Raw genomic sequence first — 19,182 nt, 5'->3', positions numbered from 1 at the left:
GCAAAAGGTTCCAAAAATAAACTGAAGAGTATAGGGGATAGGGCGGACCCTTGGGAGACCCCCATGGATACTACTGATGGCTGGGAGAGAGAGTGGTTAACCTTAACTCTTTGGGATCTGCGGTGGAGGAAGGACGAGAACAATTGCAGCACCGAACCGGAAAGGCCCATCCTGTGCTTCAAAATGGATATGAGGTTGTCGTGATTAACAGTGTTAAATGCTGAGGAAAGATCCAGGAGGATAAGGAGGCAGGATTCATTTTGGTCGAGCATTTTTAAAATGTCATCCATAATGTGCGTTAGAGCCAATTCTGTGCTGTGCCCACTCCGGAAGCCAGATTGGTGTTGATCCAGGAACTGGAAATTCTTGATGTGGGCACAGAGTTGAGATTGGATGCATTTTCCTAGGAGATTGGCAAGGGTGGGATTTTAGAGATAGGACAGAAGTTGTTAAGCTCCGTACTATCAGCTGTAGGCTTTTTCAGGATAGGTGTTACCTAAGCAGCTTTTAGACCATCCGGTATTGAACCTTGTTCGAGAGACACATTGACAATCTTTGTCCATATGGGGCTGAGGAACTCCTTCAGTTCTTTGAAGATGGACAGTGGTAACGGGTCGCTAAAATGATTAGAAAGGTCGATACTCTGAAGAACCTTGTTGGTGTCTTTTTCGCTGAGGAGAGTGAAGGTGTCCCAAAAGGCATTGTTCTTTGTGCTCAGGCCGGTCGGTTCGAACTTCTCTGATAAGGTCAAAGGGGGCGCCGCTGCCCCGGCTAGCAAGAGTGCTTTCCTGGAGTCAAGGTCAATATTGATGAGTCTGGATTTCTCAGTAAAGAAGGCGGCCAGAACCTCGCAAGAAGGTGGGTTGACCTCAGAGACAGAGCGGTTTGGTGTTTCCACCGATTGTTGTTTCACCAACTCAAAAAGCTTCTTGGGGCGATTAGCTGCTTGAATAAGTTGGGATCTGACGTAGTCGGCCTTAGCAATCTTGATTTGTTTGTTATAGCAGCTCCTAATCGTTCTAAGAATTGTTAATTGGTCCAAGGATGGATTCAATTTCCATGAGCATTCAACTGCCCTGAGGTGGCGGCGTTCCGTATTTAGGTTGTCGTTAAACCATGGTTTGGAAATTTTAGTTGAGGCATTTTTTTGTTGGAGTGGAGCAATAGAATCCACGATGCTAGAAATAGTAGAGTTGTAGAAGTTGGTGAGTGCATGTAACTCGGTCCTGTCAGCTTGTGGCAAGAGGGCAGATATACAGTGGGTTGCTAGATCGGCTGTATTGATATTTCTGAGGTCCCTTTTCCAAATCTTCGATTTCGCTGGCTGAGCCTTCCTCAGAGAGACTTCCAAGTTGATAAAAAAGAAGATGCTGTGATGATCGGACCTATCGCACGGGGAAATGGTGTCCAGTGTGATGGTGTGACCTTTGGAGATGATGAGGTCCAGAAGTTCTCCTTTATTATGGGTTGGCTGGTCACAGTGTTGGGTCAGTTCATGATCATTTAAGAATGATTTGAGGCATGCAACGGCTTGGTGGTCGAGGTTGGACCAGTGCAAGTTGAAATCACCAAGGAAGATTTGAGCCATAGCGGAATCAACATTGCCAGAGATGATTTCCATTAATTGCTCAATGAAGAGGAGGTTGTCCCCAGGTGGGTGGTAAAATGTGTGTAGTTTGCAAACCGGAAGGTTGCGACTAAAGATATTGAGACAAAGGAATTTGCATGAGGTTGGGGTAGAGGACTCAGAGTCGGAGACCGATAGTGAGCTCCGATGTATGCAAGCTAGTCTCAAAGCTCTGTCTACAAGGATTATATCATGGGTAGGAGGCACTAAGAGGTCTAGGAAGGGAGTGGAAGCGGAATTGAGCCAAGTTTCAGTGAGGATGATGATATCTATCTCATTGTGTTGGATGAGGTTGAATATGTAAGAGGCGTGTTTGCTAGCTGACCTGCAGTTGAGTAGTACGCATTTCATTTGGACCGGAGAATGAGGGGGAGGCGACTGTATGGTGTTCACTCTCATAAGGTTGTCAATATTTACGCCTCCAGGGTTGTGAGGGGGTTCTCTGTACGGGAAGTTGTGGAGAAGGTATCAGGCCTTATGGATACTTTTTTGGCTACAGCCTGCAGCCTTGCCCCACTGGAAGAATACGAGCTGCAAAAAAGTAACTAAGTCAGAATGTAGAAATCTTCACCTGGCAAAGGTGGCAAAAGTATTTTGGCCAGTGAGGGATCTTCCTTGAACACAAAATTGCCATTCTCTCATTCACTGCTTTCCTGCCAAAAGTCAGCGGCTTCTCTGCGACCTTATTCAGTGGCTACATGACTTAATGGAGCCCTCTTTGGCCACAGATTGCTGCCCTACAGCATAAGATGAGTATTTCTGGCTTTCATTCAGAGACTGAGTCTGAGGCTCAAACTTCAGACTGGGTGAACCCTGGTGTCTGTATCCTACCTGCACTCCATTGCAATCAGCCTTAACTCATCCTAGGTACTGGTGAAGTGCAACAAGATGACCCCAGTTGGGTCCTAATGCTTTTTTACACTATTTTGAACCTTAAACTTGAAAAATTCTAATTTGCGTTTCCCCTTATTGGATTTTTGCTGTTTTGGTGTCAATTATTTATTAACATGTATTCTATTTTTCTAAAGTGGTTTGAGATTTTCTTGTGTTGTTCCTGGAGGGCTTTAGAAGCCTACTCCTGTGATGCATTGGGAATTAAAGGACTAAAGTCAGAGGTAAAATCTTAGACCAGGACGAACCTAGTTGGTGTATCTGAACCATTCTCCAACATGGTCAGCGCCAAATTGCGTCTAGGTCCATGTCTACTGAGACCATTGAATATCAATGGCACTTTATGCTTCTTAGTGCTATTCGTACCTAATACTCAAAATTCACGTATCCATTACCCCTTGTTGGATTTTTGTCATTTTGGAGTCATTTTGTTTATTACATTTTACTCTACTTGTCTAAATTGGTTTGGGATTATTATGGTATTGCATTTCAACTTTATTACTGTTATGGTACAGCATAAATACTTTGCATGTTGCCTCTAAGTTAAGCCTGTCTGTTCTATGCCATACCCACCAGGGGGATGAGCTCAGGTTAATTTAGTGGCCTAAGTGATTCACCCTATTAAGGTTTGTGGTTATTGCTTAAGTTGATTCAGCAGCCCCTTTGACTAGTATCCCAATGTCTTACACAGCTGATGCTAAATTCTTAGTATTCACCTTTGACATTGACTTCTCATTTAAAGAACAAATGCATAGGAAACTAAAGACTGCATGGTTCCAGCTCTGCTTCCTGAAAAAGTTATACATTTATTTCCAGGTGCATTTTTTAGATCAACAGTGCAATCCCTATTTCTTTCCTATCTGGAGGGAGTCAAAGCAATACTCAATGACTTTCTTGACATCTTTGTGTCATCCCTAAAATGTATCAATTTAGCATAGCAGGGGTATCAAGAAGGGTGACCAGATCAATCCAATACCAGAGGAAGTACATCATGTCCTCCTCTAGGTCAGTTTCATCTTCAAGACTGACTGCATCACCTACAAGGACTTCAGCTTAACATACTTTGTCATTGAAATTACAATCTCTGGTGGACAGTGCAATGCCAGGAGTCAGAAAACTGCCAGACTGGAGACCGAAAAGTGCAAAGAAGAAAAAAAAAATCTTTTCCACCTTTGCCCCAAGTATCTAGAACAATATACACACTGCATGAAAATGGCTCCAACCATCCTGCATTTCAGGAAGAAACTGGAAACTCATTTTGTTTAGGAGCACTAGTCCACAAACACACTAGAATTAGCAGGTGTCTCTCTCTGTAATCAAATGTTGCTGAGGCCCTTCCCCTTTTACGCACTCCATTAATTCCCAGCTGGGTTTGTCCTACATAAACACCATTACATACGCAAATACATACAAAATGTTTTCCAAAAGGCTGCTGTCTATTATTTCTAAGCACACACAACAGGGTTTTATTCCTACTAATGAATTTGAGTCAAGTTTATATTTTCTGAGCCTTGGAATGGATTTCCCTCTTTGTTTATGAGTGAATAACATTCTTTATATTACAACAAAAACACAGGTATTTCATAACAGTATTCCACCAAACTATTGTCCATTGTCCTCAAAAAGGGAAACTAAATCATGTACTCTACTTGGCCTACGTTATTCATGCCACATGATTGATGTAGTACAATGAATGCTAACAATGTGTTTGTTTATGCATCAAATCCACTAGAAACTGTGTAGTCAGAAGAGAATCTCTCATTTACGATTTAGCTCAATATATAGTTATATGTTAGATGCAGAAAAATACAGATGTTTTGATATAGGATCTCCATCAAGTAAAATTTATCACATAGAACCATGCCTTTGAAATACTTTAGTATTATTATTACACTAACAATATAATACAGGGATGGTCTTGTGAGACTCTACTAGCTGGTAGATAAAAATAATCAAATATGATACACTTGTACTATGGAACAGAACCTATTTGACCTTCTCATGAAAGTCTTTAAAAATTCACTGAATGGTACCATTTGTTTCTTGCACATTTGGGGTATGATTGTCAATGCTTTAAAATCTTTTAATATCACAAATGGATTATACTGGATTATGCTTGCTTGATGTGGTGCAACTGAAATTTCTTATTAAAAAATCTAAATCTTTTTATTATCTGCTTAGGGCGAAAGATAACCAGTGTTTCATAGGCCATTCTAGAATCTGTGAATTTAGGTTTCAGTCAACTGGAAATTGGTGAAAGCTACAATATACCATCTGAAGAACAGGGAGTTGCCCCAGTTATTGAACAGACATTGCACACATGGTCTAGAAATTACATTTTCTCTTAATGTTACAAATGTGGAACAGAGACTTTGTAGTAGTGCATACTAAATCAGGAACATAAAGGGGTCGATTCCGATTTGGGGAAAAAACGCTCCGAATAGCAGTACGGAGCGTTTTTCCCGTACGAATCGTACCCTGCAACGTCTCCCGTACATACGACGAAGTACGATTCGTACCAGGAGCTGGACTCCGTACGAATCGTACAAAGACCATACAAATCAAATCCCCGTACGAATCTCCCTCGGAACCCGCTTTACGCAACATCCGTACGGTTCGCGGCTGGTTTTTCCGACCAAGTAAGTACGATTCGTGTCGGGTACGCACCGTACGACGCTTTTTCTACGGGAGCCGAAAACGTCCGGAGAAGCAGAGTTCGCCTCTAACCAGGTACGGCACGGCCCCCTCAGGTACGCTGCGTATACCCCATGATCGCAGGGGTACGATGCGTACCCCTGCGACCATGGGGTGTACGCACCGTACCCCGCGATCATGGGGTGTATGCACCGTACCCCATGTTCGCTGGGTGTACGGTGCGTACACCCTGCGATTGCGGGATACGGTGCGTACACCCCATGCTCGCAGGGGTACGTACCTTACCCTCCGATCATGGGGTGTACGCACCGTATCCCATGTTCGCTGGGTGTATGGTGCGTATACCCTGCGATCGCGGGGTACGGTGCGTACACCCCATGATCGCAGGGGTACGCACCGTACCCTGCGATCATGGGTTGTACGCACCATATGGTGTGTATGTGATTGTGTGCTTTTCCGTACGAATCACCCTTACCTGACGTGGACCGTACGAATCGCATCCTCATACCCCAGTCTGGATCGTACTCGTCGGGTCGTACGGCATATTTACGAGTCGTACAGTTCACGGTTTCAGCCTTGCAATACGTACGGATCGCGACGATTCGGACTGATTCACGAAATACGGATCGTACTACGCGACTCGGACGGATGGGTATGATTCGTACAGAGAGGTCTCCGGATACGAATCGTACGGACGGTTTTTTCGCAGGATCGGAATCGACCCCCTAAGTGTGAATTGTTTAAAGTATGAGAGAAATATTGAATTGTCATATATTTAGAGGGTGATAGTGAAAGGATTTACATATTAACCTCATGACCTATGTTGTTTAAACAATGGCAAGATATCAGCACACCTATAAGAATATTGAAGTCATTAATATTTGTATCTAAGTGTCAAATATCATTAGATGGCCTTCTAACCACGCTAGAACACATTCACCGACCCTCACTATTGCCACCGCAGTGGCTCAATTTGGTTTCTGTAGTAGATAATTGTATGTGGAACCACCATCTAGGTAGCATTATTTACTAAAGTGATTGCTTGTCATATATATTCGAGGTGGGAAAGAAAGGAACTTTTAATATAGTTTTCTTTTAATTTGTGGGTAGTCTTTCAGGTTTGGATGGGCTCAGTAGGTTAATAACTCTGTTCCTAAGACTCTTTTTTTTATCTTACCTCTTTAGTCTTTTATGTCTGAGTCCTTTTATTATTCGACTTCTATATGAAGGTTTTAGCGCTGGTGTTTCTGATTTCTTTATAATTTTATTTTTTCTTATGTATAAAACTAATTGAAATTAATTTGACTTTGACTGTATCTGTTTGTAATGTTTTGCTAAATGGTTCATTGTTGACAATGATTTATAAATGCTAAAATGTTTGCTTTCTCCTAATATCTATGCTAACAAGACAATGTTTATCACAGTAAATCACAGAAGCAAATATGGGGGGAGCCTCATCAACTCCAAACAATGATGAAGATCCGGATCTACCATGTCCGTTTATTGAAATGCGCGCGGAAGCACGAATAAATCATTTAGCTGGTCGTGGTGCACCGCAGGTATGATTACACAGGACAAGTATCGATTTTGTGTCATTGTTTTGCATTTATGTTTGCCATAGTTGGACATTATGAAGAAAAACACATATTTTCATATACCCAGCTTGCAAAACATGGCATCAAAAGGTTCCAATCCTTTAGTCTCTTGAACACTCTTCTGTGTCCCTGATGCCTCTGTCTTCATTAAGAACATTTGTAGACTTTTATACAAATACAATTACAAATGCACAGAAATCCGTTTAATAGCATGTGGTCTATAAGCATGGATCGTCATACACCATGTGATGGAAAGACTGCACCATCTCTAATCTCTGGGACATATCCTGGGCTCCCTTCCTGTCATTGGGTAAAAGACAGCCATGAAAAAGTTGGAGTAGTCCCCACTGCTCATGGGCCCAAGTGCTACTACCCATGCTGCACCAATAGCTGCTAGCCCACGGTAACATATAGAAAATGTATAAGATAATCTGGAAAGCAAACAAAAGGGTTGCTACTATAGCCATAACATATAAAAAGCATGTGCCTTTGCAGATGATGTTGATTGAATGTGATCCTTTCGTGTTCATGATGATCCCCACTGTAGGAAAATGCCCTTTTTGCTTGGCCATCCCTCTCTTGCTAAATTTTATTGCTGGGGTTTTGACGATGAACTGCTTTCAGTGCCCAAAACATGTCGAAATTGGCTGTACTTCTAACTGGCATATTTAAATTACCTATAAGTTCACAGTATATGATACAAAAGGGCATATTTACAAGAGAATGGCGATTGCAGTGTTAAGCCAAAAGCTAATGCCATGCTCTGCCATTCTGAAAACGTAGAGATGCGCCTTATTAGCAAGAATGCAGCGCACCCATGTGTTTCCACTAGTGCTGGAGCTAAATATAGCTGCAAAGCGTCAACGCAGGCACCCTTGCACAGTAGGGAACGATTGTTCACATGCTGAAATGTGTCCCTTTCTGCACAAGAAAAATCTGTAATGGCGATTTGTAACTTAAAGCAGCACACGTAGAAGTTGCAACTCATCATTTTCTAATGATTGTTTATATACAGGAACGGACACCTTCCTGTACATTAACAATCACTAGTGGCGATTTGCTGTTTCCCTGTGTGCTGCAGAATGCACAGGGAAACAGCAAAAAAAGAGGAGAAATTAAAAAATTAAGACCAGGTTTTCCCTGGTCCTATTTTTTTGCAAATAGGAGGCAATGTCAAAAAGCAATGGGAGATGTGCCGGAATGGCCTCTGCAACACCCATTGCCCGCCCCTTTCATGCTAAGTGCTGCGTGAAAGGGGGCCTTATTCACAAGGCGGCGTTAAGCCACATTAAGTGGCTAAATGCCGCCTTGTATATAAGGCGAAGGGCTTATTGCCACCATAACATCACAAAACGTGACATTCTGCTGGCAATAAGCTCTTGTAAATATGCCCCAAAGTTTACACATGGCCACTATGGTTAATGTCACTAGTGGACTGCAGCACATATTGTACCACCACTAAAGTGACAGTACAAATCGTGACTGCAGGCCTCCCAGCAGTAACTTTGCTATGCAGGTTTAAACTGCAAATTTGATATGTCAAATTAACCACTTTTGACAGGCCTAAATCCTCCTTTTAAATATTAAGAAGTCACCCCTAAGTGGGCCGTACATGCTCATAAGATAGGGGAATGATATTTAAACATACCATACTTAAACTTTTAATGTTAAACATGTCCTTGCAGTTAAAAGGCCTAAAAAAATATTCACTGTAGCAGTCACCAAGGAGCTAAATAGCTCATTAACTAGGTATAAATTGTTTCCCAGAGCTGAGACAAAAGGCTTGGGTCTAGGAAGGTGTTTAGTTCCTTTCACAGGATTACCATCAGGACAGAGCCTAGGGACCTAATTATCTTCAAAGAGGCCAGTCCTGTCCAGGAGGTCCAGTCCTGCCCCTCTATTGTCCTTCCAGTCAGCCAGGAACCAAACCCAGTAGGAGAGGAGCTGTCACCAGAACAAGTTTTAAGGGACCACAGGGGAGAGTTTTCTCAATTCTCTGGCCACGCTTTTAGGGTATGCACTGGAACTCTGCACAAGGGAAGAAAGGTTCTGCCATCTTAGTTTTAGGTGGAAAGGGGAACTATGGAATTGTTTACAGTAAGGCACAGCAGAACTGGTGCTATAATGGGTAGGATTCCCACTGGGAACATTTCCCCTATTGCTCAGTGTAGGAAAGTAGGATCTGCTTCTTATGGTTACCCCCACTTTTTGCTGAATGTAATACTGTTATTGACTAGTCTGACTGGGATCCTGCTATCCAGGATCCCAGTCTATCTGCTTTCTCCCTAAATTGTTATGCGATGTACTTAGGTACACTCCAGATTGGCTACTGCGGTACCCTTGTCCCTCCCACACTGGTTACCAGTGTGAAGGTATGATTCCAACATGTTTGATACCAAACACGATAGGGTTTGATTCAGCCACTTTAGAGTTAGTCAGTATACAGGCGCATAATGCCACTCTATATATCGTATACGGCTGTATCACTGGCTCCCCATCGAGGCAAGAATCACCTTCAAGATGCTCACCCACACGCACAAGGCCCTCCACGACACCAAACCAGCATAACAGAACATCCGACTCAAATTCCACCCACCCCAAAGGTCCCTACGGTCAGCCCAGCTCCACTACGCCGTGGTCCCATGCACCAGGAAAACCAGATCGGGAGGCCGCTCCTTCCTCGCGGCCAAGGCCTGGAATGCCCTTCCGCTCCAACTCAGGCAGACATCATCACTTCCCATCTTCATAAGAGTCCTCCAGGCCTGGTTCTTCCACGGACCCCATCCCAAACGGACCTCAACTTGCACCCTCCCACCCTCAGAGCCTTGAGACCCTTACGGATGAGTAGTTGTGCTTTAGTAAACGACTGATTGATTGATTGATTGATTGATTGATTGGCAATAAAGAAACCACTGCAGGCCAATCCCAGAAAATAGCACACTGGCACTTGGGCAGTCAACTCCTTCAGCTTCTCTGGTTCTTCTCCTTGGCAAAGGTCTGTCTTGATTCCCAGAAGTAATATAAAGTCTGAGGGTCTGGGCCCCAATATTTATACTAGTAAATCATTTGTCCTTTGACAGCAGAGGGGGTCTGTACCTATCCCAAACCAGTTCTCTGCAGCTTCGTGGCAGGAGGTGGAGACAGCATTGTTGAAAGCAGACCCGGCCCAGGTAGCTGAAAGGAAATCTCCTGTACCCTACTCTCTATTCTATGAGGGCTCAGGGGAGTGAAAGGAAATCTCATCCCCCCACTCTCTGTGCCGCCAAGGTCCTATTCAGCCCAGCCCTGACACATCAGACTGCTGAAGCCCAAGCCCTCCTGTCACTCACAAACCAGGCATGCAATACACAACCTAGCAGAGGCAGGCTGGATGGTTAGGCAAGTAAATACCCACTTTCCAAAAGTGGTATTTCCAAACATAGAATGTTAAAACCAACTTCACTAAAAGATGTATTTTATCATTCTGAGTTCAGGCATACTAAATTCGTTTTTCTACCATGTTCACTGGGTCAGTTAGGATTATAAGATGTTATAATCAAAGTGCCCTTTCTGGCCTATGGGGACAGGTAGCCTTGCAATAGTGAAAAACAAAATTGGCTGTAATTCACTACCAGGACATGCTACACACACCCGGGCATGTCCTACCTTTTATTTACAATGCACCATGCCATTGTGCCTTCCTTAGGGGTGGCTATCATGTAGAAAAGGGAAGGTTTAGGGACTAGTAAGTGGGTGCACTTACCAAGTCAACATGGCAGTACTAGACTGCATACAGGCTCTTCAATGGCAGGCCTGAGCCACATTTTACAAGTTGCTTCTGTGGGTGGCACAATCAGTGCTGCAAGCCCACTAGCAGCATTTAATCTACAGGCCCTGAACACAAATGGTGCACTGTACTAGAGTCTGACAGTAAATCAAATAATCCAGTTATGGAGTTACTAATCCATTACATTACTTTACAATAGGGAGCACTTGTACTGTGGCAGTGAATAGACGTGGCACAGTGCCCAAAGCATGTAAACCAGCAAAAACATATTAAAAACAGAGGAGACATCAGCAACAAAATGGAAGGGAGCCAATCGTACCAGGTTTAACACCAGGCATAAGCGTGTCACCCCTGGACACCCTCTTCAGAACACTACTGGACATGTGGAAAACACAACAAAGACTGCACCCACTGTTGTAACTTATATGGGGAAACCTAGGGGCTGCACCTGCTCCCACTTGTCCCCAGGACAAAGAAGTGTACTCCAAGAGTCAGTTTGTTGATCTCATGTTACACTACAGGGACAGAAAAGATGCAAGATGTCCACAGACTGAAAGAGCCTAGCTGACCAGTTACAACTGGACCATCCCTGGACCCTGCGGTTGGTTTCTGAGGATTGAGTTCTGACCCCACATGCTGTTACTGAGGCCCTAGAACTTGGCTGGTGTCACAGTGTACTGCTCCTGGTTAACTCTGAAACTTGGGACTTAGAAACTTTTCCAAGGACATTTGCCTGGAGAACTGACAGAAGACTAGGACCCACCTGTTGAGCTGATCTGCTGAGAGTGTATCTCCAGTGGGACAGAGTTTGCCACAGCTCTCGGTATGCTCTTCTATACAGCAGCAAATCCAATTCAGCAGACCCGAACTGTACCTCATGACGTGAAACCCTCTCTGGTTACAGCCTTGCCCCACTAAAAGAATCCGACTTCTAGAAAAGAGCCTAAGTCCGGAGGTAGAAATCTTCACCAGGCCTTATGCCAAGCAGCATCAGCTTCACGCTGAAGGCTTCCTGGGTTTGAATTCCCAACTTTTCCTGCTGGGGTGGTGTGGTGAGCAAAAAAACAATGGGTTTAGGCCCAGATCTCTGTACTGGGGTCAATGCATGACATTGTTCTGCATTCTGTCCATCAACTGTTGTTTTTGCATTTGTCACCCCGACTGGGACGGGGATGCTCAGATGTGAGTGCCGTGCTCTCCACGCCACTGGAGTCAAGCTATCCTGGCTGTAGACAGCTGATAGCCAGAAAATGGTCCTAGTATGCTTGATTCCGGTCGAGGGAAGACATGGCTTGGCACTTCGGGCTGGACTGTTCCCGTGAGGAGGCACAGGGTCAAGGCTGATTTGCATATGGGCATGTCTGAACTGGGGTGGTGTGGTGAGCAAAAAAACGATGGATTTAGGCCCATATCTCTGTACTGGTGTGAATGTATGACATTGTTCTGCATTCTGTCCATCAACTGTTGTTTTTTCATTTGTCACCCCGAGTGGGACAGGCATGCTCAGACGTGAGTCCCATGAGCTCCACGCCACCGGAGTCAAGCTATCCTGGCTGAAGACGGCTGATAGCCAGAAACCAGTCCTAGGATGCTTGATTCCGTCCAGGGAAGGCATGGCTTGGCAGTTCGGACTGGACTGTTTCCATGAGGCACAGGGTCCAGGCTGATTTGCATATGGCCATGTATGAACTGTGGTTTTGTGGTGAGCAAAAAAAACAATGGATTTAGGCCCAGATCTCTGTACTGGGGTGAATGTATGACATTGTTCTGCATTCTGTCCATCAACTGTTGTTTTTGCATTTGTCACCCCGAGTGGGATGGGCATGCTCAGACGTGAGTCCCGTGCTCTCCACGCCACTGGAGTCAAGCTATCCTGGCTGAAGACGGCTGATAGCCAGAAACCGGTCCTAGGATGCTTGATTCTGGTCCAGGGAAGACATGGCTTGGCAGTTTGGGCAGGACTGTTCCCATGAGGCACAGGGTCAAGGCTGATTTGTATATGGCCATGTCTGAACTGGGGTGGTGTGGTGAGCAAAAAAACGAGGGATTTAGGCCCAGATCTCTGTACTGGGGTGAATGTATGACATTGTTCTGCATTCTGTCCAACTGTTGTTTTTGCATTTGTCACCCTGAGTGGGACGGTTATGCTCAGATTTGAGTCCTGTGCTCTCAACGCCACTGGAGTCAAGTTATCCTGGCTGAAGACGGCTGATAGCCAGAAACCAGTCCTAGGATGATTGATTCTGGTCCAGGAAAGACATGGCTTGGCAGTTAGGGCTGGACTGTTCCCATGAGGCACAAGGTCAAGGCTGATTTGCATATGGCCATGACTGAACTGGGGTGGTGTGGTGAGCAAAGAAACAATGGATTTAGGCCCAGATCTCTATACTGGGGTGAATGTATGACATTGTTCTGCATTTTATCCATCAACTGTTGTTTTTGCATGATTCATCATAGGGCAGTTCCTCGTTGGGCCGGTGCTGCAATCCCCTAAGGGCCCTGCAGGGGGGCTGCTTGCTGGAGATCTTTATCCTGTGATTTTAGCTGTTGATGAAGCGGATGTGTGTGACATATAAGATATATACAAAAGTGAGTAGAGTGTAGGAATGGGTAAATTTAAAAATAACTTTGTGAACCAGCCGCACTAACTTTAATTAGCGGGTTCCAAGCCATGATTAAAAACCTGTGAAGCTTGCACAGATTATAATAGTCTCATCAAGCGTTTTGAGTCAGGACAACGGTCAACATGTTTCATGCCCTATTGTGCCATGGAGATCGTGGCATTTCTTCAGGACCTAGAAACCCTACTTGCTACTCATAGAGGGGTGGTTCATATCTATGTGTAAAAATTAATTACCACACCCTCACCAAAATACACCAACTGCAACACGGTTGCCCCGTGGGTGCTGGGGGAAGGGCCAGAACCTCTGAAGTCATGGGACACTCACTGGCGTCACGTTCGACTCATCCGTCGGGGTCGCAACTACTGACTGACCTACCCTCTGTGAAATCCGTCTGATAACCTGGACCTGCTTCTCTGAGTACTTACCCACTTTGGAGCCATCCTTGGTATCAAGATCAATTGGACAAAATCGTTTTTGTTCCCCCTCACTGAAACCACACACAGTTTTACCCCTAACTTTCCCTTATCCTGGGCAGAGGATGCTGTGCCATACCAGGGCATCTGGCTTAGCTGGGACATGAAGGTGCTATTAAGGAAGAACTATGGTTGGCTGATGTAGTGGCTTGCAGACTGAGTGCCTATGTGGCAAAGTCTACCTTTGCCCCTGACTGGTAGGCTAGCAATATCCAAAATGGTGGTCCTCCTCAAGTTTATTTATCTCTTTATTAACCTTCCTCCTCCCCTCACAGCCTGCTTTCATCTGCAGTTACAATCCCTTCTGTTCTCCGTGCCCTGGGCTGGCAAACAGCCTTGCATATCTTGGGAGATTCTCTCCCTCCCCTTTGAGACATGGAACTTACCAAGGGTGGCGATAGGCAATTATCGCCGGTTTAGCGGCCGTTTTCAGCCGCTAAGCGGCGATAATTCTATCGCTCTATTAGCAAGCTGTTGCTAACTGATGTTAGCGACAGCTTTTAGGAGATAGCGAGCGGTTTGGGGCACGCTTTGCAAGTCAGCGATATTTATCACTAATGATATGCAAAGTGGGCGTACCCAACCTGTTAGCGACTGAACGCAGTTGCTAACGTCGCTAGCGCCTATTAGCAAGGCAGGCGTAGAGATGGAAATATTCCCGCTATCGCCAAAAACCAACGCCTGCTCAGACCAGTTCTTAGCCATGTTATCCAATGGGAGGTAGATAACATGGCTAAGAGCATTTTGTCGCTAATGCGTGAATATCGCTGTATTCTCAGCGATATTCACGCATTTCGCCGCTATCGCTGGATATTTTAGCACAATGGAGAAAAACTTTGCTGATAGCATGTTTTCTCCGCTAACATATCCAGCGATAAAAAAATTGTCGCTAAGCCTATTTAGCGATAAATATCGCTACTTGTTGGTAATATGCCCCTTTATTCTCTAAGCATGCAGGCGCATTTTGCATATTTTTGACTGCATTTGATCCATTTCCAGCCCCATACGGCCACCGAAGCAGACCATGCAGCCCTTGGCCCCTATAGACTGAGCTGTATGGATCCCCTCACAGTAAACGCGCATGGGAAGACACCATTGCCTGCACCATCCGGGCGTGGAAAGGACTCCGAAAAAGAGCACATCTTCCCACTTTGTGTGTCTCTCTGTGCCTATCTTGAAAAAGAGCGCATCTGTCCACTTTGTGTGTCTCTTTGTGCCTATCTTAGGTCATCCGTTAATTTGTGTTGCCTCAGAGGCTTGAGCAAAAGTGAGAATCCGACAAATTAAGTTAACCTCCTCTGAGGCACTTTTCCCTGACAACTCTTTTGCTACTCTCCAGGACGTGTTTCAGGACAGAAATTTCACAATAGCGTCCTCTGAGATTGTTTTATATCCACACTTTATCTCATATTACCAATCCAGACCACATGCATTCAAAACCCAGTCATACAGGTCACCATTGAGATTTGTGGTTGCAACGTTTTGGCACAAAAATGTGTAGTTAATGAAATAATAATTGTAATTTGTTAGGACAGTTTCTTTTCAATAACTACACAGTTAAAAACATTTGTATCCAAAAATCACATTGAAGAAATTGCATTACATTACAATATTAAAAACAATTGATCATAGTTGAAAATAATTCAAAAACCATAACACGTGAGCTCAAACAGACAATAATCTGTGTCATAAATTGCTATAACCCACAGTGGAACTTTTACACATATACCAAGATGCCTTTCAGATCATAAACATCTAAGGTAATGTTTGTACAGCTGGATTTGTGGCAACAGCAAGGGCGTCGACGCATTTCGAAGGCTTATTCACATTACACCTTCTTTATCAAGACAGTAGTATTTTGTACTCCCATTCTTTCAGAATTTAAAGGCTTGATGAACGGGTTTGCTCCAATAATATGCAGACAGTGTAAATCAAAGGGTACTTCAATCCCCTAATCCAACCTGATCTGTTCTTTATTCGTTTAAATATCCTTACGAGAAGAGGGCATCTGATGCAGTGCGGCGAACCGGTCCCAATTTTAGGATCCCACCAGCCGCATCATACCTGATTAAAACTTTAATTAAAACCAACATTTATAGGCTCGTTTCGTCAGCTTCCTCTATTCATATAGGCTGATGTCAAAAGAATGTTTTCCTATTTTAACGTGTTCCTCAATGGGAATTTGGGGCACACCAGTAGGTGGGGGGGAGCACTGACACAGACACCAAATTAGTGTGATAAAGGCCGCTTTATTGGAATCAGGTGCACCTACAACAATGTCCCACCTGGCCTGTGCCGAACAAAACTATAACAACTGCCTGACAGCCCCCACCCTACCCCTAAAATTAACCCCAACATTGCAACTAAAAATACAACACATCCGCTCAGCAACCTACCCCCCGACTGAATGCCACATTGACCTCCATGACCTCACCCCGGCCTACCATACAGTCCCAGGCCTCCAGCAAATCCACCCTATCTCCTTAGGAAAGCGCCCCCAGTAACCGCACCTGTTCCAGCGACACCACAACTTTAAACACCCTAAACCAGTGCACCATCGACCAACAAAACCCCTCAAAACCAGGACCAACCCCTCCATTCAAAACCCCGAGGGAAAATTACAGGGAGGGAGGGAGGGACAAAAAGCTGCCTACAAACCCCTGGCTGCTGTGTCACTGCACCATAAAACCAGTGCGCAGTGACACAAAATGGCCGCATATATAGGGGCCAAGCCCAAAACAAGCCCAAAGAGCCCAACCAGCCCAACCAGCCCAAGCAGCCCCAGCTACGGGGAGCCCCGAGTGCCAAGCTTCCACCCACCCCTCCCCTGGTGCCCCAAACTTCCCCGGGGGGAGAGCCTCCCGATGGTCGGCCACCCCCCCAAATCCCCATTCTTCAATTTCTTCTAAGAATAGAGCTATTTGTATCAAGCTCTTTATTGTTAACGACCTGTGGCGCTTCGATACGTCCGTCCTAGTACCTTGTTCGAGTCGTGACACCCCGGAAGCTCTATTAGATGCCCGATTCCATGATGTATCATCACCTTAGGGCGACTGTACGTGGCCTTCATGACTCCTTCCCCATTACTCCACCTGTGTTCGAGGTGCTTGAAGACATACTTACTAATCCTTCTCTGCGTGGATTAATAACCCATATTTACACAGGCATGGGTGCTGTCACACCCTTGCGCGGTGCTCCGGCAAGGGTGTGACAGCACTGGGTGGAAGAGTAACTCATTGAAATAAGTGGCGAGCAGTAGTCCTATTGCTGTTCCCCTTGTCCTCGAATTATAGACTGCGACTAATACATTTTAAGATCTTGCAACGGCTTTATCGTACCCCAGTATGTTTGCAGCGCATGGTACTAGTAGCGGACCCATGCTGTCTACGGTGCGCTGCGCCTCGAGCGGACTTTCTTTTTACATTGGCATGGCTGTGCTTCGGGATACACGACTTTTGGAGACATTGCTTAAAGACATTGCCGACATCACCCGGAGGCCCTGTTGGGGTTTGTCAAGGACGAGGTTCGCCAACTGACGGCGATGTTACTGCTACTTGCAAAAGTGTAGGGTGGAGATCCATTGAGGCGGAAGGTGGGCTCACATGAGGAGGATGTGGCTGTGTGATGCAACATTGTGCCAGGGTCTACTAGATGCGTACTGGGAACTGATGCCCTCCCGAGCTTGAGATATCGGGGGCTTCATTTATGAGACTGTGCGTCACTTTTACCCACCAGTGGCGTAAAAAAATGTGCCATATTTACAAAGTGACGCATCTAGGTAGATGCGTCACTTTGTAAACTCCTGCGCCACATTATAACGGCGCCAGGTATAATGTATGCAAGGGGCGTTTTGACGCAAGAAAGGGTCATGGAAGTGACGCAGTGAAATCTAAGATTTCACTGCGCCACTTCTAGGACACAAATGCGTCAATTTCTTACGCCTGCCTCACAGCAGGTGTATGACTGACGCAGGCCCTTTCACATGGGGCGTGCCCCATGTGAAAGGACACATTGCTGGAGTTGCGTCACTTTTGTGACACACTCCAGCAATGCGTCACTTTTGCGCCATACAGATACTTCAGAAATACTGACGTATCTGTAACTCCTTGCGCCATGATGTGTCATACTGTAAATATGACGCATCATTGGTGTCGCAAGGAGGGCGCAGTGAAAAGTGACACATCGCAGTTTTCACGCAGCGATGCGTCACTTTTCATAAATGAGGCCCCTGCTCTTCTCTGACGGGGAACATCCTTTACGACAAAACTTTAACAACGCGGTACTGTTACCACTCTACTTTTACAACGCAAGTCATTACGACGACTTGCGCTGGGGGGCGCTCCAGGATAGTAAATAGTTGAATTTACTATCCAACTCCTTCCCTAGAGTCCACGGGGACTGGAGTTGGAATAGTAAATAAAACTATTTACTATCCAGCGCCCCCCAACGCAAGTCGTTGTAACGACTTGCGTTGTAAAAGTAGCGTTGTAACGGTACGCGTTGTCAAAGTACGCGTCGTACCGTCATACATCCTCCTCTGACACACTATCTCAGTATACTTTGTGACTCAGCAGAGGACACCCCCTGTCATGACGCTTTCTCATAAGAGATGCCCCAACTTGGCTTTTCTCTCACCTGCTGTCGCCCCGTCTGTATACCCTGCTGCGGCTGGTAGGTGCCCTATACACCTGAACTGAATAGAGGTACATACCTCAGCCCTAATGAACATCCTTTGCTAGGCTCAACCATGAGTGGCCACGTTCTGTTTAATCCCTTGGTTGTTTCCTTCTTCTTCCCCTCCCCCCTTTTCCATTCTCTCCTCTCTTGTTTATTTCCCTCACAATTTTTATATGAGTATTGTATTGGACGTGATAAATGTATGAACTCTGTGAACACATTCCGTTCCATTGTCATGTCTGTTGTAAACCTCAATAAAGGTTGCTACATAAAAAAAAAACATTTAAAGTTGCAGGATGTCAGCCCCCAGTGCTTAAGTCCATGTAATATTTTATTTATTTATTTATTTTTATTTGCAGAGTTTTATATAGCGCTGGCTAGACCCGGAGCTATCAGAGCGCTTCACATGAGAAAACAGTTGGACAAAATTCCATCAGTTACCAGAGCATAAATAATACAAAAACAAATCCCAATGGGTCATGGAGGGTACGAGGGGGAGGGAAAATTGAGTCCAGCTGCTGGAAAACAGACAGAAGTCAGGCAAACCGGCAATGGAAGATAGTACATCAGGTGGCCTTGAGACCCTCACGGGTATGTAGCGCGCTTTATAAATACTGTGATTGATTCATTGATTGATTGAGTGACCCTCAGAGTCACAGTCCACGAGCCCACAAGTCCGGTTGAAACACATCAACAGGGGCCAGACTTGCTCTCTGTGCCGGGGCACTGTAGGTCGAAAGAGGTGTCTCGCAGTGTCCATCCTTATCAGAAGGGAGTGTATGCATCCCAAAGGGAAGGGGGGTCGACTTGAAGCACTAGACAAGATTGGTAGCACCAAGACATAGACTGGCGGCCCACACTGATTGTATAAAAC

General features: G+C 45.1%; 1 protein-coding gene across 3 annotated transcripts in view; it reads left to right on the top strand.

The window, feature by feature from the left end:
- Positions 1–19,182, top strand: part of LOC144817811 (uncharacterized) — an 83,467-nt gene that overhangs the window by 46,007 nt on the left and 18,278 nt on the right. For all 3 annotated transcript variants that reach the window (XR_013606983.1, XM_078674641.1, XM_078674642.1), the window contains one exon: positions 6,598–6,732. Coding sequence is in view for 2 of the 3 variants with exons in the window: in XM_078674641.1 (XP_078530767.1) it covers positions 6,616–6,732 (117 nt within the window). In the remaining variant the exon portion in view is untranslated. The remainder of the gene's footprint in view (positions 1–6,597; positions 6,733–19,182) is intronic.

This window comes from Lissotriton helveticus, chromosome 2_1 (assembly GCF_964261635.1).
Source record: "Lissotriton helveticus chromosome 2_1, aLisHel1.1, whole genome shotgun sequence".
Classification (NCBI taxonomy): Eukaryota; Metazoa; Chordata; class Amphibia; order Caudata; family Salamandridae; genus Lissotriton; species Lissotriton helveticus.
The sequence above is the reverse complement of the archived record's forward strand: the minus strand, read 5'-3'. Positions and strand labels throughout refer to the sequence as shown.